The following is a 22,931-nucleotide window of genomic DNA, read 5'->3' as shown; positions in this document are numbered from 1 at the left end:
CAGAGCCTGGTAGGTTACCGTCCATGGGGTCGCAAATAGTCTGACACGACTGAGTGACTTCACTTAAAAGGAAATGAAGAGAATGTAATAGAAACAGCATGAACTCTGGGCTAAAATCTCGTTTGATAGATGCTGTGTGACCTTGGACAGGCAGCTTCTCCAAGCCTCAATTTTTTTCATCTAATATATGAATACAAGTAATACTCATCATATAGATGCTCAGTAAACAGTTGGCAATGAGGACAATACAGTTCATTAAAGGCCAAGCCCTCTCTATCTTCTTGTTGTCTTGGGTAAATATTATGGTTCTAATAGTAATAAATATCACTTTACTAAAAATGGCACTTTCATTTAACCCCTTTAGAGTTATCTATACTCTGATTCCAGAAAGGGAATCAAGCCTGGAGGTCTGTCTGTCTCCCCTTTGTTCGGATGAGGTTTATCAACCTGGGCCTGTGTTCTGCTGTGCTTGGAGTTTGTGTCTAGCCCTGATTCTAGCCTAGAAGAAAGGATTTTTGTAAATCTTACATTTTATCCTGGGGTAAAAACCAGAATTCTGGTCTTTTCTTCCTAGAGAGATCCTTTCCTTCTTTGGCTCATTGACACTCATTGACCCCATGATTTAGCCCTGTCTCAGGACCATGATTGGTGTGGGTCCTGCTTTGACAGATGAATCTGTTCACTTGGTTTGGTACCAGTTCTCTGTCTTAGAGGAACTGGCCTTTCCATTTTGAAGTATGTCAGAAGAATCTATGATTAGCTTACGTAGGTTCAGATTTTGGAGAAGACAAACTACAGCCTCTGTTCTAGACTCATCTTTTTCTTCCTGATTACGTTAAGGTGGATTTGAGGTCATGAATACTCAGAGTTTCTTTAGATGGGGTATGTATCATTCACTCCTTAAGATATAAGTTAGCTTAGTGTCTACAGTACATTAGAACCCTGCCTACTCATGTGGGTAGACCACGTGAACAGAATGACATGTAATTGTCCAGTGATAGACTTCTCCTCCATATCCAGTGTCTTCTCCATTCACATCAGCCTCTCTGGCACTGTTGTGCTGGACCCCCTTTTCTTCTGATTTAAGCAGTCAAGAGATATAGGCAAAGCAGAGCTCCCAGTGTATTATCTTCCCAACTTGATGAAATTGATTTCTTTCTTTCAGGCTTACAGGAAGCTTTCTCTTGTTGTCAGATTTCTATCTCTCAGTTACTGGTACTGCTTGTACCATGGCTCTGCAGGCCGATGGTTGCCCAAGATATGCTCCTCAGCTTTGCAAGAAAATCTTCTCTCTGTTGCTTGTTCATGCAGCCTTTTCATATTAATAGTTCCTCTCCTTATTTTATAAATATAGGCATCAGTAGTCTTATTCTTATCAACTACGACCCTTCTCTCCATGCCTTCTTTTCTTATGTGTTTGGACTGGTTTAGAATTTAAAAACCTGTGACCTTTGCAGCCGTGCCCTAGGTGATCATCCTCTCCGGCCCTACAACTGCCTCTACCCAGTGGGCATTAGGGCTTTGGAGAGCTTGGGGTGTGAGGAGGCATGACTGGTTTTCTACCCGGCCTGATTGCAGGTCATGAACATTCAGTGCACTGGAGCCTGGACCTAATCCCCTTGAGGGGAGGGCACCACCAGAGGTCAGGGGACCTCCCCTGGACTTACCCACCATCAGCCTACAGTCCTGGGCTGTGTCCACCTTGCACCTGGCACCCTGCACACAGGTGTCCCCATGTACTTCGTCTTCCTTGATTGCCTTTGTCTTTGCCTTCTGGGACTTAGGGACTCAGAACGCTGCTGAGGAGGGTGTGTGTTGGGGGTTGTGTGACTGAGCCCTTTTAGGCTTTTTGGAAATTCATTTCATGTCTCTAGGAGTGGAAGTGAGGGCTTCTGGTTCAGATAAGAAACTCAGTATGGGGACTTCTGATGGTCCAGTGGCTAAGACTCCATGCTCCCAGTGCAGGGGGCTAGAGTTCAATCCCTGGTCACAGAAGTAGATCCCACATGCTGCAATGAAGATTGAAGACCTAGCACGATGCAACTAAGACGCAGTGAAACCAAATAAGTAATTTTTTTTTTAAAGGAAGAAACTAAGTATGGTTGCTGTAACCACAACTGTCCTGTGGAAAGGAGTGGGCATGGCCGGGCTTTACTTCTTACTGTGGCTGAGCTATTGTGATTGGCTTTCTGAGTTCTGTGGAGGGATATAAAGATGAAGGAACCATGCTCTGCTGAGAACTGAGAATGGTTGACTAATGATTTCTCAGATTTGGGATTGGAGGGCTACAGGGACAGGCATCTTGGAAACAGAAGTACTTTCTAGTATAGAAGGGTTCCCTGGGCAGTTTCCTCTGTAAAATGCATTCTTAGACTTTGTATTCTTCTTTCCCATAAAAGTACTCTGGTTCTTAAACTTTATGACATTGCTTGGTTTCACAGGGGCAGAAATTCAGGACCTGGGTTTTAGACTTCTCCACTGAAGAGTCTCAGTGGTCATACAGAGTCTTCTTTCCCCAGGTGCTTTCTGAGACTTCCTCCTCAAGGCCTGGTGGGTACCGACTCTTTTCATCTTCACGGCCACCGACAGAGATGAAGCAGAGCGGCCTAGGTATGGCTTTCCAGCATCTCTGACCATTGTTGGGAAGGGGTGTCTGTCTGTTCTTTAGAGTTTTATTGTGGGAAACCGTAGTCATGGGGGTTGGGGTCATCTAGTTGGTGGAGTTGTTGGATGGGGCTGGGGAGGATGTAGTGGGAGAAACCATATTCAGATGTGAACTTTGACCCCAGATGATTGTCTCCATTCCAGGATGGTGTTTGTACTTTGGTTTTCTACACCGACCCCCATTTCTTTGACTGAGGGCATTTTTCTGGCTTCACTTCTTATTCCTTATCTGTCCCTTCAGTCTAGCCCAGACATGAAGGGTCCATAGAGACAGTGACGGTTCAGAGTCATCAGAGACAAAGCTATAAACAGATGTACTTGTGAGCCCCCTCCCCCAACCCCCACCTCCACAGGGGTCATGTGCCTCATTTGGAAAACTTGCGCTATGTCTTCCTTTGAGACCTGTGTTTATTACATCCCTGCTCTGGCCCCTCCTACCTCCACGCCCTCCCCTTCATCCTCTCCTAATCCTGTAATTTTTTTTCCTTCCTTCCTGAAAATTGAGGGACAAATCTGAGACTGGTGTAGTGGCAGAGGCTTCTCTCAGGACTTTGAGGGAATGTCTCTTGATTTTTTTGATTCCTGGAGAGGGGTGGAGAACATCATTCAACCTTTCCTAAGAACACAGACTACAGGAAGGACCAAGCCTAAGAGGGTATTGTATTCTTCGGGAGTGGGGAGTGGTCCTTGGGAGGGGCTATCTTTGGACAGTGCCCGTGAGCCAGTACCCAGACCTGGCAGTTAGACACATGTTGTGGGGTCTAGACTCTGTTTTTTTCTATCTTGTCCCATTATGCTACTTTCATTTTTCTGTTACTTTTCTCTTTGGCACCTAATTTCCTGGCCCCCAAATGGCCAGCATTTGGACCAGCAAGGAGAAAGAAGGGTTTGGGGGAGCTTTCCAGGCTAATTATACGGGAGTAGATTGTCTTCTGGAGCCCTAGAAAGAGGTAGATGGTTTGATGCATGAAAAATAAATGACTAGTGTCTAGATCTGTGCTATGGAATTCTTTCCCCCAGAAGTCCCAGAAAAGACTGGGTTTCAGGTAGTCTGGGAAAGAGGATGGGTATGTCTGGCCCAGTTAAGGGGCAGTGCTGTCAAGAACAAGGCAGAGATCTGAGTGTGGTGGACAGATGGTGGCGGTCAGGTAAAGACTACCCGCTGAGACGGTCCAACATTGAGCAGTACAGCACTGGCAGGACTACACCAGAAAAATCCCCCAGTGGAGGAAGTGAATGTAGAACAAAGCCTGGGGGTGGTCTGGGCTAGAGCCAGCCAGTTTCAGCTTCTCTGAAGAAGAGCAGACATTTGGCAATCTTTGTCTCTGTCTTGAGCTCTGTCCTGGAGGTGGTTGGCACATGAATGTAGGAGATGACACATACAGGTGCTCGGTTCCAGGGTAGAAGTTACTAGCCACCTGAACTTGTTGATATCTGTGATGACCCCGAAGTGTTGGGGCCCCTGAGAGCAAATCCGTTCTCTATGGGCTCAAAGGAAACTGACCTCCTCTCCCTCTGTCCATTTCCGATACGAATGTCAAGTTCCCACACCGAACCTGGGGTCTTGGCTAAGATGGATCTAGACGTGGAGGAGAAGATCCCACAAACTGCGATGTTAATCTTGTTTCCTCCTGCCCGTTGTCTCTTTGTGGGCTGTAGTAGGTAGGAGAGGGGACCATGGAGGGGCCCAACCCTACTCTTGATTTGAGACATGACTCACTTGATTTACTTGCTTCAGGGGTTTTTCTAGTTTATTTTCTCCTCTTATTGGCAAGAGGTCTCTTTGCTTTCTTTGAACTTACATTGTGAGCATCTGGCATTGAGCATAGGACTTACAAGACAGCAAACTTTCAAGAGCAGAAAAAACATGTGATTTTTGCTGTTTTTCTGCTCATCAGGTTTTCCTGAGTAGGGTGCTCAGCGGTTAGTAGGCATGTCCTACATAAATCACCTGAGCCCTCACATGCCTTTCAATCTGTGTCTATTTTCACTTCAGAAACAATGCTCTGTTTCTTCCCAGTGAAAAAAATTGTTTCCTTTCTAACAACACAGTTGATCCTAAGAATTAGGAGACCTGGATTCTAGTCCAGCTTAGCTCTGAACAAACTGTATGACCTTGAGCAAATGACATCCTTTTTGAATCTCAGTTTCCTCATCTCTAAAATCAAGAGGTTGAACTGAACAATCTTTAAATCCATGCCAGCTTTAAAAATTTAGTGAGTCTCATACTTTCTTGGGAAATGTAAAAAGGCTAAAGGAGAACAGAAGGGAGGGAATGTTGGATGAAAAACAGGGGAATTGGAACTTATGAGAACTTGGTATTTGAGTTGACTACTCGAAACTTGGTCTCTAGTTCCAATCAAAGTTCTTTCCTTTCACACATACAAGGGACTCGATCTCTGGGTTCTTCTAACCCTATTTCGAGCATAAGGAGCACTGAATTATGTCTAGGGAGAGCAAGAGGAGTCCACCTGTTCTTCAAACATTCCTGGGAGCCACCTAGAGAGCACAGTTTATCCCTCTGAGTAGCTCTTTGACTCCCCTAATATGACTAACCCTGTATTCGTAGTGGCCTCTTGTATCCGCCAAGCAGACTTTCGGGAAACTCCTCACTGCTTGCCCAGAGTGGCTGTGGACCATAGTGATAGCTGCCTGTGGTTGTGTGAGGTGGCCTCTGGGTGGTTGCTCTGAATGATTATGTGTATATGTGTCCTGATGTTGTCATGTGAAGTTGTGTGTACTTCTGTGTGGTAATTGCAGCTTTGTGTGGCTACTAACACACTCCCGGCCTTGCAGGCTCCCAGTGCACGGGGCTGTTCAGCACCACAGTGCTGGGTGGCTCCTCCAGCGCCCCGAATCTTCAGGACTACGCCCGCAGCCAAGGCAAAAAGCTACCACCCGCCAGTCTGAAGCACCGAGATGGTATGTGGGTGGGTTTGGGGGGGGCAACACTTTTCTTCGTGCGTCCGCCAGCAAAGACACAGCTCAAGAGCAATTCATGCCTAAATGGCACTGACACTGGCCTTATGACAAGTTTCCTGCATCAGTTATCGAGGGAAGAAAGAACCAGGACCCCCACCACCCCTCCATTCGCATTCCCTCTCGCCATACGAATACTACTTAGTTATGCTTATCCCTTCATAATCTCCCACATACAGCCCTGCCGCATCAGTTTACTCCACCTTTGTATTCTTTCCTGGATTCTGGCCTGTAGGGGTAAGGACCAAAAAGGGCGACCCATGGTCAGGAAGAATGCAGTGGTACCTTGAAAATCTAGGAGGTCAGGGACGGGGAAGTTGTTTAGCCAAGGCAGGAAAAACAATCTGGGAAGAGATCGGGGGAAGGGAGGAGAGTTTCTGCAAAGGTTTTTATTTCTGAATGACCAAAAAGAGGATGTGGTGGTGAGGTTAGGGCTGTTTGTGGGGCCTTATTGTGGTAGAGATGACACACGGATTCCTGAGAGGAGATTATCCAAAGGAAAAGATTGAAATACAGTAGACAGGGACCTACAGGGTGGGGGTGGGAGCAGATCGTTACTAACAGTAAGGAGTATGTTGTGAACAAATTCCAGAGCAGAGGGCGGGGACCGCGGTGGGTATAATCCCCGTGATGTCTTTTCTCCCCAGAGCTCTTGTTTGTCCCGGCCGTAAAACGATTTTCTGTGTCGTTTGCAAAGCATCCGACTAACGGTACGTTTGCTTCTGACTCAACGTCATTCCTCCTCACCATGTCACCACCAGACACTTAACCTCCGAGTTCTGACACTGACTTCCCTCTCCCTGCACTGTGTTGACACCCTGCTGTCTCTGAATGAACCACTCACTAATTGTCCCTTCTGGGGTACATCCCTTGTTGTGACAGACCTTAGCCTCAGCCACAGCCTGGCTGCCCGATCCCTGGGGCAACTCGAGGTCTTATTTCTGTGGTCACCTTCATCACCACTGTGTCTCTTTTTTTCAGCATTGTCACCAAAACGAGTTACGCCTCTTCCTTTCCCATCACATGACTGCCAGGCTTTATACAAACATGATACTGGTTTCCCTTAGGAAGAGAGTAGTATCTCCTATATCATCCCCATTTCTTTTCTCTTTTTTTCCCCCAACTCCTCCGCTTAGATAATTTTGACCTTCCTATTTTTTTCACCAGTCCTTTTGTTGGAGTGGACGACTAATTTGCTTGTGGAACAATGCTGTGGTTCCCAGTTCCCAAGCCTACTCATAAAGGGCATTAGTCTTGAGCATATTGTGTTCCATCTCTGTATTCTTGTCTCCCGCCATTGTGTGTATTTTGTGTGGCTCTTGTGCTCCTGACATCTGCTTTATGTTACTACTAACCTAGGGCCTGGGCCTACAAAATAGGAGCCCAGATTGCTTTGGGATAAAACCGAGAAGGAGAGGAGTAGGAGGTGGTAGGTTCAGGAAAAAGAATTGTGCCTTGAGGGTTTACACGTGGTTTCCATGTAGCCCCAGCCTCTCTGTAGCACTGTGGCCTCATAGAAGGGGAGGTAAAGAATAGAGATGTCTTCTGGGGATTCTGGAGGGAGCTTAGGAATAAGTCATATTTCAAGAATACTGAAGAACAGGGTCTGCCCACTCTAAGGTGGGAGAGTTTAGAGATCTGTGTAAACCCAGACTGAAGGACTGTGGTCTCATTTGTAGGGTGTGGTGAGGAGCCCAGGACTTCCCCTTTGTTTTATCCTTTGTATCCTTAGTTTCTCTCTGCTATTGTATCTTATCTTCAAGGTAAATCCAATTTTGTTTGATATGATTTACTTCTGTTCAAGAGCTAAGACTCTCTGAGGGAGGTGAAATTAGCCTGGCCTCCTGGCTAGAAGAAACTCCAGGTACTGATCACCTGCTCCTTAGCCAGTGGCAGCTGCTGGATCTCAGCCAGTTCAGGGCATACCTCTCCACTCAGCACTGCTGGGGTCTCCCTAGTCTGACTAGTCTGTACATTTTCAGTTTACACCCTACCCCCATCCCCTGCTCCCATTTGTGCCTGTGACAGGATCTTGCCATTCTGAGTGGCCTGACTGTGTGGTTAACCTCAAGCTCTTCTGGCCTTCTTGCCGCAGTCATCTCCAGAATATAACCTCATGCACCAACACTACAGCCTGGGATTTGGACTTGGAGGCTTGTTACTTAGGGAGCATACAGAAGATAGTACTAGGAACTTGGGCCCCTGACCTCAGAGCTAAATCACAATTCTCCTAAGTAATTTGTGAGAAAAGATCCAAATTCCCCAAATAGATCCTTAAGCTTCTGTCTGTATCTCTAGTTTCCTGAAGCCTTGGTTAGCAGCTTTACCAATTGAAGAAAAGAATTAATTCTACCAAAAGGAGGAGAGGAAGAAAGACCTGGACAATTACCATGCAGGAGAGTAATTTCAAGATCCCCTCCAATACCCTGCATGCATCCTCAGGGTTCTGCTGGCCTTTGTTCTTGCACTTGAGCTTGAAGGCTGAAGTGCCTGAGAAACCAGAATCTGGGACCTAGGAGAAATAGACTTGAAGTTCTTATGTCTCTTGCTGGAGATTATCTAGATTTAATTTGGCCCTGAAGACAAATGGGGCTAGAGGGCTCTACCCCATGGCCAAATGTGACTGGACCGACCCAGCAATTACAGAGTGGATGGTCTGTCTGCAGTGGCTTGCAGCAGCTTAGTGCACAACAGTGTGCCAACCTAGTGCCCATCATTACCATCTCTTTGCCATGACACGTGGCTTTGAAATAGCAGCTGGAGAAACTGGACGTGGCTTTGAGAACGAGGCCAGGCACTGCTACTTCCTTGCTTTGTTAGGAGAACATCCCTCTGCCCATCCCTGCCTGTATTCCTGGTAAGCTGCCGTCACAGCCTCTGCCTGCCTCAAGTATGGAAGTATGGCCTCTTACTAAACTGCACGCTGAACTTACCAAGGTGAACTAATATAGTCGGAAAGAGACTGTGGCTCTCCTTCATCCAGAGCGTCAGTGTGCCCACCAGATCTGCCCAGCTCTTTCTCTTCTAGGGACCCAGACAGTTGTGTGACCATGGATACAGAAATCTCTTGACATCCAAACTAGGGTCTTTGGGAAGCATAGTCACATGGGTCATCCTGTGGAACCCACCCCTGGCCTGGGAGTTGTGAGCAGTCATTCTCAGCATCCTTGATCCTACTTTCTCTAGATCTTGTCATCAGTTTATAAGACCCTGTACCTCTTTAAAGGCTGTGTATTTGAACAAGAGTGAAGGATGATTAATCAGTATTGGCCTTTTCACATATTGATTCCATTTTTTACATGCTGTTTTAAAGGTTACCTGGTTTGCTGCTCATTGCTGCTCATCTGTGTCAGCTGCCTAACACCAGCCTTGTCTGTGGCTGGCTTAGAGTCTGGTCCAGAGGACCCGGTCTGAGTCTTCAGGAGCCTTTTAGCTTCAGGCTTTATCTCGATCACCTATGCCATTCTTGACCCTCTTCTCCCAGTGACTTTGAATCTTTTCATCTCTATCTCAACCTTGCCAATACATTCATCTGAGAAGCGAGCCTTAACTAGGGTTTGTCCAAGAGCAATCAGGGACACTGGAGTTCCCAGCTACAGAAAGGCCAGCTCACCCGGTCCAGAAAGATGTGACTGCAGTCTGTAAGCACTGAGGGAACTCTGCACAGCGAGACGCGGGGGCGGGGCTGCTGCATGAGGGGGTCTCACTGGCCAATTCTTTGAGACTTGCTCGCCTCTTCCAGACTTCTCTTAGCATGATGCCAGTGCTCTTCCCGCCGCGAGGGCTGCCCCGTGGCTCTGGCCGTGGCCCTGGTGCCTCTGCCCCACTCTTGGCTCACCTTGGAGCTGAATGGCCCTGCCTCCCCGGAGTGCCTCTGCCATCCGGCGCCCCGCTCACTGTCTCTCCCTCTTCTCTCTCTGTCTCCGTGCGTCCCGCTGGGGCCCCCAGCCCCTCCAGAGCTGCTGGATGACCAGCACCCTGTGGTCCGGCTGCTGCGCAGTGTCTCCTCTGACTGCACGGGGGGCCGGCCGGTGTCGCTGGACGCCGCGCTGGCGCATCACCTGCACCAGTGCTCCTACCACCTGCGCCTCTTCCGGAACTGGCTGCGCTCAGGCCGGGATGACCCCGAGTGCCTCTACGGTACCCCTGCCGCCAGGCGGGCTGCCGCACTGCCCTGGCTGGGCCCGACTGCTTTGCTTCTTGCACTTCTGGCGGGAGCGCCCACCTGCCCCCGTCTCCTCTCTGCCCTGAGGTTATGCGACTTGCATTTAGTTGCTTGGATGGGGTTGGGGCCAGGCTGCCTGGTGGCTGGAGTGCTGGCTGCTCATCCTCTTCCCACTCTCCCTCCTCACTGCCTCCTAATGTTTCCTATTCCCAGTGCTATTCGGTTCCAGAGCAGTCTCTTGCCCTGGAATCTATTCTTATCTCTGTGACCACCTTCTTCAAATCCAGATGTTTCTCTAGCTGCCCTGAGCAGCTGGGGACTGTACCTCTCCTGCCCTCCTGCCACTGATGGAGGCACAGAGGTCTCAGCTGCATCCTTGAATCAACCAAGGGCCCAAGGTTAGAAGATGGTCAGGTATAATCCTTTTGAGTTATGTAGGTTTTAGTCATTGTCAGACTCTAGACTATGTCTTGCGTAAATGTTGCTGTCCTGCCTACCCTTAGTCCCTCTAAAGAGCTATAAAGGAAACATAGGAAAGATGAGGGACTGAAAAAGTGGTTGAGATGTATGCTTCTTGATTCTCTAATGGGGACATTTTTTCCCATCAGCAGGCCCTGAGGTTAGAGTTGGTTTACCCTTCACCCTACATGGTAGATCTACATTGGAATTGTTGGGTTCAGAGCAGAGAATCAGTATTTATTCTTTTTTCTAGGGGGTTTGCCTCATTTTCCTGAAGGAATAGAGAAATCCTAGCAAGTCTGGGGTCTGCAGTGAGAGCAGAGGAAAGAAGCTTTGATGTGATGGAAATAACCAAGAAAGAACTTCCATCCCCCAACCTGTTCATGCATGTGGTTTTCCTGAGCTGAGCTTCACGTGTATTGCATGCCCTCCAGTTTCCAAATATCCTAGCCTTTCTACCCACATCCGAAATCTGCATGAACCCCTCCTCAGATTCCAAACCCTTCTCCTTAATCTGGTTCTCTAGTATGTGATCCCTGAAATCTGCCGTTTCTTCCCAGCTTCATGACTCCCTACATCTCATTCAGACCTACAATTGCACCCCTTCCCTCTGGACCTTTGTTCTATTCCCCATCCACATCCCCCTCTGCCCCCAAAAGTATAAGAAGAGTATGGGTGCTCAAATTATTGGGATTGTGTTGATTTTTCCATGGGACATTGCAGGCTTTCCATAGGTAGGGTGAGAGGTGATTTCACTCACCCAGAGTTGGGAAATTTTTAGGAAATCTGGAGGGGCTCTAGAGTTCCCTCTCCTGAGACTCTTGGATATCCCACACTCCAAAAGCCACAGACACTCCTGATGGTTCTCAGGGACTCTCCATGCTTCCTTAGCCAGTTGGACTATATCCAGCAGGAATAATGCTGACTTTGCCCATCTCTTTTCTAACAGGATTTGAGGGGTGCTCCATGGTGCCTACTATATACCCCCTGGAAACACTGCATAATGCCCTTTCCTTGCGTCAAGTGAGTGAATTCTTGAGTAGAGTCTGCCAGCGCCACACTGAGGCCCAAGCACAGGCGTCTGCAGGTATAGAGAATCCTCTTATCTTGAACCACTATCTCTGCCCTCACTCCCATGCTCCCCAGAGCTTGAGTGGTAAGTTAAAAAGATAGGCACTCCGAAAAAGTAGACTTGAAAAAAATGTTTAATTGCATAGGTCAACTCAAAAGCATAGAACTATCACTCCTTCCAAAGTTAATTTATAAATTTAATGTGATCTCAACAAAAATACTGTTGTTTTTCTAAAGTCAGACAAACTGAATTTGAAGTGCTCATAAAACAAACAAATAAGAATAGTCAAGGAAATCTTGAACAGAAGAGCAATGAAGGCATGTTGGCCTTACCAGATTTTAAAACATTTTATAAACCGTCTATAGTGAAAACAGAGTAGTATCGGTACATGAATGGACAGAGACCAAGCAAAGAAATAGTAGGTCCAGAAATAGTTGAAGTTAGCATTTCATAATACTAGAGGAAAGATAGAATTTAAGGAATAGAGTTGGGACAATTGAATAGTCATTTGACAAAAATTAAAACTGAATCCATACTTCATGTTATATACCAGGATAAACTCCATAGGGATCAGAGATCTGCAAGTAAAAACTAAACCATGCAAACTTCTCTGGTGGTTCAGTGGTTAAGAATCCTCCTGCCAATGCAGGGGACACAGGTTCAATCCTTGGTCCGGGAAGATCCCACATGTCATGGGGCAGCTAAGCCCATGGGCCACAACTACTGAGCCCGCGCACTCTAGAGCCCATGCTCTCCAGCAAGAGAAGCCACTACAATGGGAAGCCCATGCACTGCAACTAGAGTATAACCCCTGTTCACTGCAAGTAGAGAAAGCTTGCATGTAGCAATGAAGACCCACCACAGCCAAAAGTAATAAGTAAATAAAAATGGGGGAAAAAAAGGAAGTGAAAAGACAGCCTCTAGAAAAGGAGAAAATACTTGCAAATCATATATCTGATAAAGATCCAGAATATAACACTTCAACAACAAAAAGACAAGCAGAGACTTCCCTGGTGGCACAGTAGATAAGAATCTGCCTGCCAAAGTAGGAGACACGGGTTCAGTCCTTGGTCTGGGAAGATTCCACGTGCTGCGTGGAATAAAGCCCATGCACCACAGCTACTGAACCCATGCTCTAGAGCCCATGCTCCACAACTAGAGAAGTCATCACAACGAGAAGCCTGCATACCTCGATGGAGGGTAGCCCCCACTCACCGCAACATGAAAGCTTGCGCAGCAATGAAGACCCAACACAGCCAAAAATTAGTTAATTAAAAAGACAACCCAACTTAAAAGTGAGCAAAGGACTCAAGTAGACACTTCTTCAGAGAAGATATACAAATAGCCAAGAAACACATGAAATACTGCTCACCCTCAGTAATCATTAGAGATATACAGATCAAAATCACACCCACTAGGATAGCTATAATTTTAAAAATGAGAGAAATAGAATAAAAGCAAGCAGAAAATAAGTGTCGATAATGGCATGAACAAATTAGAATTTTTGTACATTGCTGGTGGAAATGTAAAAGGGTGCAGCCTCTGTGGAAAACAGTTTCACAGTTCCTCAAAAACCTAAATATAGTATTACTGTTTGACTCAGAAGTTCCCCTCCCACATTCAAAAGAACTGAAAACAGATACTGTAACAAACATTTACACACGAAAGTTTATGGTAACACTATTTGTAATAGTCAAAAGGTGGAAACGACTGAAGTGTACATGAATGGATAAACAAAATGTGGTATACGCATATAATCTCATAGTACTGAACCATAAGAAGGAGTGAAGTACTGATACATGTTGCCATATGGATGAACCTCAAAAACATGCCAAGTGAAAGAAACCAGACAGAAAAAGTCACATATTGTATGATTCCATTTATATGAAAGATCCAGAACAGAGACAGAGAGCAAATTGGTGGTTTACAGGGATTGAAAGTAGGGTAGAACGAGGAGTGACTTCTTAATAGATATGGGTTTTCTTTTTTTTTGCGGGGAGGGATGATGAAATTGTTGTGGAACTGTGATGAAAATGTTTTGGAACTACATACAGGTAGCAATTGCACATTGTGGATGTGCTAAAACCTTTATGTTATGTGGCCTTCACTTCAATAATAATAGAAATAAATCATGCAAGTACTAAAAGTAAGCAAGGGTGATGGTGGTAGATTCCTTTATCACTGGAAAATAAGGAGAGCCTAATTGTGACTCAAACTCAAATTTGGGAAACAGTAGGAAAAGATTAATAAGTCATATAAACTTATGATGTTGAAGTCATATAAACATTTTTTTAAATGTTGCAAGCCAGTAGCAGCATCATAAGCAAAGAAAAAATTTTTTCTGCAATTTATATCACATTTAGGCTTAATCATCCTAAAATACAGAGAACTCTTATATGTCAGAAGGAAAAGTCCAAAAGTGTGATTTTTTTTAAAGGATAGTTTATAAAGAAAGAAATGCAAGTGGCCATTACATTTATGAAGTGATGCTTAACCTTGGTCATAAGAAATGTGCAAACTAAAACTACACTGAGATATCATATCTCACCTATTAATTCGGAAAAAAATCCAAAAGTTTAATAATACAATCTCTTGACAAGTCTGTTGCAAGAGAGGCAGTTCCATACATTGTTGGTGGGAGTGCAAAATGGTGCAACCCCTATGAAGGTATTTTGTAATATCTCAGAGAATTATAGATACAGTTACTTCCTTCTCTAATAATACAATTTTAGGAATTTATTCTGAAGGTATTGTTCACAAAGTTGAAATAACATTTGTATAGAGTCATTGGGACATTATTTATGCTGTTTATTATTATTTTTGGAAACAATGCAAAGGTTCTTCAGTGCAAGAATGGTTGAATAAACAGTGGCATGTCCACTCAAATGAGTGCTGTGCCTCTGTTAAAACTAATGAGGAAGGTTTGTTTTTTTGGGGGGGTATATGTGTCTTGATATGAAGTAATCTCCAGGATATATTGTTAACTTAAAAAAAAAACTGTAGAAGAGTGTTGATAGTACATTACCTATTTTATAAGGAGGGAAAATAAAGGGAAAATATACATATTTGCAAAAAGAAATTCTAAAAGTAAATACCAGAAACTAATAAAAATGTTTACCACTGGAGAGCAACAGAAATGGAGCAGAAGGCATAAAGAAAAAGCAACTTCCTCTGAGTATGCCTTTTTATAAGTCTTTGACTTGTGAACCTGTAAATGTTTTTCAGAATGTAAAACTAAATCAAAAGAAGCAAATCCTAAAATTGAAAAAGAAAAAAAAAGAAAGAAATTACCCTAACTGTATATCAAAATAGGAATATAATCACATAGGGAAAATCATTTTTCAAGTAAGTTTGAAGTACTGTGCTTTGACTATAAATCTTTTAGTGGAAAAAAAATGAGGATTATAAAATAATTATAATCCTCATTCAGTGGTTTGTTAATAGTGAGGTTGATACCATTTTGTAACATATATGTCATATGCACACACACACATATAATAGAGTAATGCAAATAAGTAATTATGTTCCTACTAGGAATAAGAATTTTCAAAGTTAGATAAATAAGATACAAGTAAAAATTCAAAGATATTTTTAAAGTACTAGAATATTAAATTTGAATTGATAATATCAATATAAATTCTGTTTTTTAATGCTTTTTGTAACTTAATGCATTACAAACAGTATCAGTGAGCTCTCTTAGCACCTAGATTTTGGTTTCCACATATCATCCCCCACTAAAAGCAACCAGGATTCCATGGTTGTATTCTTGGTCTAGGTCCATGTTTTTTAACCTTTTCTTTTTTTTTAAAATCAAATCCTATCCTATAGAGTATTTTTAGACTTTTTCCCTCCAATCACTCCCCACCACATGAAATTTTAATAGTACAGATTACTTTATATCTGTTAATGTAATGTCGCCATATGAGGGATTACAAACCAATGAAATATCTAAGTTTTTTCACTTTCACCAAGAACCAGTTTTATTGAGGATGCATTATCTAGGGCACGGAAAGCTCAAGGTGATCCTGAGGCACGCTGTAACCAAAACAAGGAAGCACTCAAGCCTGAAGAGGCTCCCACTGACCAGAACTGGATTATTTTAGCATTAAAAAGAATAATTTACTATAATCAATTAAAGTGCACTAAACATGTGAACATCCACAAGCTCATAATGAATCTTACAAGAAAGAGAACAAAAATAATAATCATCTGCCACTGTTGGTGAATACTTTTTACCAACTCTTTCTTCTGAAAACTAATTAAAGGGAAATAAACCCTTATCCTACCTGTTCAGTAAGAACTGCAGTTTTAATGTAATCAAATGGTGCCAGTTGAAGAGAGAAAGTTCTTCTTTACAGAAAATATGCCAGCTAATAAATATAGAAGACTTAATAGAATTAGAAAATCACCACTTGACACTCCTAATAAAATAATTAAGGATCATCAGTGGATACTAACACAAAGAAATGTCAATCAGGTTCCACAGTGCCAAAGGATCATCTATAATCAGAAGGGGAAACCTTTTCAATGGTGAGATCTTGTGAGCCCTATTTAAACCTCATTAGTAAACTTAGCCTCACCTACCGATTTTAGGAGATACAGGAGACACTGTTTTGACCCCTGGGTTGGGAAGATCCCCTGGAGAAGGAAATGGCAACCCACTCCAGTATTCTTGCCTGGAAAATCCCATGGACAGAGGAGCCTGGCAGGCTACAGTCTATGGGGTTGCAAAGCGTTGGACATGACTGAGCATGCACGCACGCCAACTTAGTAGTAACATAGTGGGATAATGAGACATTATGTGCCTCCAAGATGATGGACATATTCAAGAATATTCTTTGAGTATTCTTGCCAAGGGGCTTCCCTGGTGGTTCAGAAGGTAAAGAATCTGCCTGCAATGTCAGAGTGCCAATCTTCAAAGTCTACAAATAATAAATGCTGGGGAGAGTGTGGAGAAAAGGGAGACCTCCTTCACTGTTGGTAGGAATGCAAATTGGTGCAGCCACTCTGGAGAACAGTATGGGGGCTCCTTAAGAAACTAGGAATAAAACTACCATATGATCCAGAAATCCCACTTTTGGGCATATATCCAGAGAAAACCATAATTCGAAAAGATACATGCACCCCAGGATTCATGGCAGCACTATTTGCAGTAGCCAAGATATGGAAGCAACTAAATGTTCATCAGATAAATGGATGAAGAATATGTGGTGCACACACACACACACACATATATGTATATATATGAATATTACTCAGCCATAAAAAGGATAAATAATGCCATTTGCAGCAACATGGATGGACCTAGAGATTATCATACTAAGTGAAATAAGTCAAAGATAAATATCATATGCTATCGCTTATATGTGGAATCTAAAGCATGATACAGGTGAACTTACTTATAAAACAGAAATAGACTCATAGATGTAGAAAACAAACTTATGGTTACCAAAGGGGAGAGGGGGAAGAGGGATAAATTAGAAATTTGGTATTAACGTATACATACTACAATATATGAAGTAGATAACCAACAGGGACCTACTGTATGGCACAGGGAATTACATTCAAAATCTTGTAATATTGAATTACAGTACATCCACAAATATCCACTTCTACTTCCAGTGGAAATGAATCTGAAAAAGAATATATATTTATATTCTGTAACTGAATCACTTTGCTGTATATCTTTATTGTGTATAACATTATAAGTGAACTATGCTTCAATTTTTTAAAAAAATTATCAAAACCTAAAAAAACACTTAAAATGGAAGCATTCATTTTTATACTACAGAAAAGAAAAACACTTGAATCATGGAATCAAGCCTTTTATATCTGACCTCCAGTTTATAGGGATAGTGAAACAAGTTAAATGATTCTATGAGGAAGCAATCAGACAAATCCAGAGAGTGGAATATGACATTCTGTGAGACAGCTGGCTTGTTCTTTAGTAAAGTCACTGTGAAAAAAATAAATAGGGGGAAGTTGTATTCTAGATTAAAAGAGACTTTGAAGACATAATAAAATGGAATGCATGGTCCATGTTTGGATCTTACTATGAAAGACATTTGGGGAATAATTGGGGGAAATTTGAATATGGATTGGGTATTTAGATGATATTAGGGTATTTTTAAAGTTTATCTGGTGTATGGCTATATAGGAAAATGTCTTATACTTTAGAAATGAATACTGAAGTATTACAGGTGAAATGTTTCATAATGTTTGTCATTTATTTTAAAAAACTTAAGCATGAAGAAATAGATGAAACAAATATGGCAAAATGTTAACATGTTAAATAAAGAAGATGAATACATAGGTATTGACTGTACTAGTCTTTCAAGTATTTTTAAAAAATGTTTGAAAATATTCATAACATACAGTTTAAAATATTAAAAATGGTTTGTATGAAGGATCCCTAGGAGATGCTACTTCTCAGCCTAAGGAAGTGTAAGTCAGATTTGACTTATATTTAGAACCTGTGGCTGTTGAATTCTTCTTCATGGGCTTTTTTTTCCTTCCCTTTCTCTCCCTCACCTGTCCAGCCCTCTTTGACTCTATGCACAGCAACCAAGCCTCTGACAGCCCGTTTTCTCCACCTCGCACTCTTCACTCACCTACCCTACAACTCCAACAGCGCTCTGAAAAGCCCCCTTGGTGTAAGTAATTCTCTTGGAACTGCGTAGACAAGGCTGAGAGGGAATGGGGGGAGTGGAGGGATCGGCGAATGAGAGGCTCACCCCAGGAGGGAAACAGAGGTGAGGGCTGAAAGACCAGGACTAATCAGGCAAGAAGGCAGTCACACTTGCTGCTTCCAAGATGAAGGGCAAATCTGTTTCCTCTCTCTCGTCCATCACCTCTGTCCTCCACATCCCCTCTGTCTTACTGGGAAGAGAGTGAAAGCGTTAGTTGCTCAGTCTTGTCTGACTCTTTGCAACCTATGGACTGTTGCCTGCCAGGCTCCTCTGTCTGTGGAATTCACCAGGCAAGAATACTGGGGTGGGTAGTCATTTCCCTTCTCCAGGAGATCTTCCCAACCCAGGAGTTGAACCCAGGTCTCCTGCATTGCAGGTGGATTCTTTATCTCACTGGAGGGGCTCCTAAATGATAGTGGCTGAGGGGGTCCTTTGGGGAAGAAAAGATGAAGGCTGCGTTCTCCTTAGATCCCCGTTTGGTTGTCCACAGCCTTCTCAAGTAAAAGTGACTTGGGAGGGACCCTGGATATATAGAAAATCTGGGAGAAAGAAACTAGAATCAGTTACTGCTTTCTACATGTCCTTCCTTTCCAGTTGTCTGTTCTCATTTGTTAGCTCAAGTTCAGGTGCTGCTTTTTCCCATCTCTTCTTCATAATCTCAGCCTATCACTATTTATCCTTGGTAACAGAGTGAACAGTGGAACCACAAGGAATTCTTAGGGTAATTGTAGGTAGGGAGATCAGTGGTGATCTCTGGGCGATTATGGGCAGGGACACCGGCAGTGGAAGAGTCCTCCAGGGACTATCTAAAATCAAACATGGCTTTTATTATTTTATTTGGATAGAACTGAAGCAAAGATTCATATTTTAGCATTGGAGTAAGCTTGTAGAATTGTACGCTTCTGATACCCTTTATGCAGAAGAAACTTCCCTTCCTGACACCAAGAATTCTTCCCCTGAATTTCAGATTATTCTATACTCACCTTGCCATTGAGGCTTTTTCTCTGTCCAGTAGTGAGTGTTTATAGGTCCTGTGCCCTAATCTTACCTTTCTTCAACTTCTGTTTTCTGTCTGAATTCTTTGATTTGTCTGAATCAAACTACTAGCTGAATATTAAGGCTACTGCTTCATCATCTTTGGGTGAACTCAGCTTACATCTTTTTTCTTCTTTTTTTAAAATCTCAGTATCAGATGTGTAGTTCACTTGTAAACATTTCCTTTGGGGTCTGTCTGCCCTCAATAGGCCTTGTTGATCCCAAACCACATTCATCTTTTTTTTCTGCTTGAAGCATGCCTCCTATGATCCTTTACAGAAAAGAGATAGCTGGCATTCCTTAAACTCAAAGATTAATGAATCATTGAGTTTTCAGACTCAGGCTTACCAACTCTCCCAGTTCTCCTGATGGCAATATATTCAGGCGTCCTTTATTTCCAAAATCTATCATTGTTGATATTAGAGTGGTTTAAATATAAAGCTGTAGTACCATCAACAAATACAATATTTACAAAAGGAAAGGTAAATTAGTTCCCTGTAAGGATCAATGAAGAAGTAGAGGTTGGGGTAGGAGTTGTCCCACAGTGTAATTAAAGACTTAAGTCTTTCATTTTACTACTGTCAGAATCTAGGAAAATCATTTTTATAGTTTATATTATATAATAACCATAAACCTGGAACACTGTGTGTCCCAAAACTTAGAGGGTCCTAACCTGGATCTGTGGATGGATTTCAGGGTAAAGTCTACAAACTCTAGGAATTATATGTAAACATTAGCGAGGATATCCATATGCACATTTTTCTGGGAAGATAGTCCATGATTTTCATTAGAATTTCAAAGGGGTCAGTGACCTCCAGAAAGGTTAATTAAGAACTGCTGCTGTTCTATGGCAGTCTGCCATCTTTGAGTAAATCACTTTCTTCCTAATGCTCTGATTCACAAAGTTTTTCTACATTTTCCTGCTTACTTGTTCCTTGGGTAGTAAACAATGATTACCTCTGCCCCAGAAATAAGCTTTAAAGAAACAATTCTTAATGAAAGATGTATGTCAGATTTAACTGGGAGTGTTTTAACATCCCACACCTTTGTGTCTATCTACAGAATTAGGATTTCTGAAGCTAGAACCTGGAAATATGTATTTTTAAAAAATTTCCCATAATTTTGGTATGTAACCCTAATTATGAACCACTGATATGAAGTGTTCATATGCTTCCAAAGTAGGAGTGAGGTTATCATGGGAATTTGGAGTTGGAATGGGTGTACATTTATGAAAGAACTGGATGAAGTGGGCCTCAGTACTCACTCTGAAATCTTGGCTGTCCCTTAGTGTTACTCCATTAGTACACATTAGGCCAGAGCAACAGTTCCTGGGCTAGGCTAACTTAGGAGTCTCTGCATAACTTAGGAAGAATTCAGACCCTCATTCCCCAAGACATGAGTAATAAAGACCATCTGTTCTGGCATTTGAACTACACAGAGTAGAGCCAGTACTTCCAGTTTGTCTGACTTGGTCTCCTGGCTTTGCTTTGCAGACAGCAGCGGCCCTTCCAGCACTGTGTCCAGTGCTGGTCCTTCCTCCCCTACTGCAGTGGATGGTAACTGCCCTTTTGGCTTCAGTGATCAGCCCTCCATAAGCTCACATGTGACTGAAGAATATCAAGGCCTTGGGCTGCTCCAGGAGGCCCCTGGGAGTGGCACACGAGAGCCCCCTTTAGAAGGGCAGCAAGAGCCTTTTGAACAAAACCAGTCCCCACAGGAACCACCTGTGGAAACCAACCAGCCATGCCAGGCAGTTGCTGAGGAGGTCAGCCAACCATGCCAGGACATCCCTGAAGAGGTCAACCAGCCATGCCAGCAGGTCTCTGACATCTGCCAGCCATGTGAGGAGAACCATGATGATGTTAACCAGACATGCCAGGAGGTCCCTCAAATCAGCCAGCCATGCCAGGATGCCAGCCAGCTGTATCAGAAAGCCTCCAGAGAAGCTTGCGAACTTTGCCAGAACTCTGAGGAGGTCAACCAGCCATGCCAGGGGGTCCCTGTAGAGATTGGCAGGCTGGTCCATGGGTTCCCTGTAGGGGTTGGTGGCCTGGCCCAGGAAGTCCTTGGGGAAGTTGGCAGGCCTACCCAAAAGATCCCTGAAGAGCTCAGCCAATCATGCCAGGAATTCTCTGTGGACATTGGCAGGCTGGCCCAAGAGGCTTCTGCAATCAATTTGTTGTCTCGGGACACACCTGAGGTTGATAACCCTCCCCTAGAATTCCCTGGGGAGGGTGCTCTGCAGGCCCAGGAGGTCTCAGAGTGGGTGAATCAGCAGCAGTCCTATGTGGTCCCTGAGCTGATTGACCAGCTGTCCGGAGAGGAAGTTCCCCAAGTCCAGTGTCCACCTAGCAATGCAAACCCTCAGAGCCAGTCTCTAGCCCCTGACCAGAACACCCCCCTTTCACCAGCAACATATGATTCATCATTTTCTTATTAGTGGTGTCACACTATACCAGCCATTTGAGCTAGCAACTTGTTCTGTTGCCTAACTTACCTGCCAGCATTAAGGCCTTGAATCTCACCAGAGGTGTCTGAGGAAGCAGTCCTCTTGGCATTGAAGCACATCTGTGCCAGGGCTAGGCTTGGGGAGGAGCCAATTTCATGTTCAAAGCAGCCATTGACTTCTCACCCAGCCATCAGACTTGAATACGATTTCCTTCAAGGGTTAGACGGGTCTATCATTACCTAACATGCTCTGATCATCCCAGGAAATCCAAGACTGGTAAAGGAAATACCACTTAACTGCTGAAGACACCATCTACGGGTACAAAAGGGACTCCAAGGTCTCCACTTTTCTGGGAAGTATTTACAACTTTTCAAGGTACCCTTAGACTATATGTGCATTTGGGGGACACTTGTCTTTGTTAGCATCCTCAGGTGGGCCCAGGATGGTTGTCTGAAACGTCTGGGAAAAAAAGAGAGCTCCTTTCCCCAGCAAACATCCATCATGACCACTAATTTTTAGATTGGGCTTATGGGTGTTTCCTGATCATCCCCAAGCACCCTCTTGGCCCTAGTCCTATTCCTCTGGGCAGTAGCTCTAGGGAAAAACAGGTATTAGATTGCTGTGAGAATTTCAGAGTAACCTACTTAAAATGCAGTGGGGTTCTTGGGTAATCTGTAAAGCTCGGCCTCCTTTTGTTGAGAGGCTATATGGCTTAGGAAATGTTTTAGTAGAGAAAATCCGGTTCTATTTTAAGCAATCAGCAGAGATCAATATTGTACAGACATGAGCAAAGATTATATATATATATTTCTGTAGTCACGCCAGGGACAGACTGGCCAAAGACCAAATACTCCAGGGTCCCCAAGAGATTTGTCCTTATATCATTATGTCTTTAGGGCCAGGTGTGATGATGAAGCTTTTCCCAAAGACCTGGGTTTGGGAATGGAGATGAGTAAGAGAGGTTGGAGGGGAGGGCTGGAACATTATGAGTGCTCAATAAATAAGAAATAATAAGAATCATAGTGGTGGTGATGATGTCCTTGTGAATTCAAGAATGATTATGAATGTAGATCAAGCATGTCTGTTGACTGAATTAATCTGAACCAGTCAGAAGCTATTGTAGTTGAGCAGGAATGGGCAATAAAAATATGGAGATCAGGCATCCCAGGAAGTCCTTATGACTGTCAGCCCACTGTCCCAACATTTCTTAAATAAGTCATGTTACCAGGAAGAGAGGTTCTCTCTGTGAAGCGCCAAAGGTACAATGCCTTCTCGCCAGATTGTTGGAATCACTCTCATTTTAACTCTGATGCTTGGGAGTGTCAGGAGGAGTTGATACATAGGGGTTATGCTCTTTCTTTACCCCCTTGACGTCTTTACACTGGGAGAGCCGGGAACACTACGAAGACTGGGATATGC

At 43.6% G+C, this 22,931-nt stretch overlaps 1 protein-coding gene across 7 annotated transcripts in view; it reads left to right on the top strand.

The window, feature by feature from the left end:
* PPIP5K1 (diphosphoinositol pentakisphosphate kinase 1) overlaps window positions 1-22,510 on the top strand; it is a 40,036-nt gene extending 17,526 nt beyond the window's left edge. For 2 of the 7 annotated variants that reach the window (XM_052660020.1, XM_052660019.1), the window contains exons 26-32: window positions 2,520-2,610; window positions 5,461-5,586; window positions 6,291-6,353; window positions 9,592-9,783; window positions 11,217-11,354; window positions 17,879-17,992; window positions 20,557-22,510. In XM_052660020.1, the coding sequence (XP_052515980.1) occupies window positions 2,520-2,610; window positions 5,461-5,586; window positions 6,291-6,353; window positions 9,592-9,783; window positions 11,217-11,354; window positions 17,879-17,992; window positions 20,557-21,503 (1,671 nt within the window). In that variant the 3' untranslated portion in view covers window positions 21,504-22,510. The remainder of the gene's footprint in view (window positions 1-2,519; window positions 2,611-5,460; window positions 5,587-6,290; window positions 6,354-9,591; window positions 9,784-11,216; window positions 11,355-17,878; window positions 17,993-20,556) is intronic. The other 5 variants (XM_052660023.1, XM_052660021.1, XM_052660025.1 and 2 more) reach the window with 3 other exon arrangements.
* The last annotated feature ends 421 nt before the right edge of the window (window positions 22,511-22,931 follow it).

Source organism: Budorcas taxicolor, chromosome 21, assembly GCF_023091745.1.
Source record: "Budorcas taxicolor isolate Tak-1 chromosome 21, Takin1.1, whole genome shotgun sequence".
NCBI classification, from domain to species: Eukaryota; Metazoa; Chordata; class Mammalia; order Artiodactyla; family Bovidae; genus Budorcas; species Budorcas taxicolor.
Note: the sequence above shows the minus strand (reverse complement) of the source record. Positions and strands in the feature narration are given on the sequence as shown.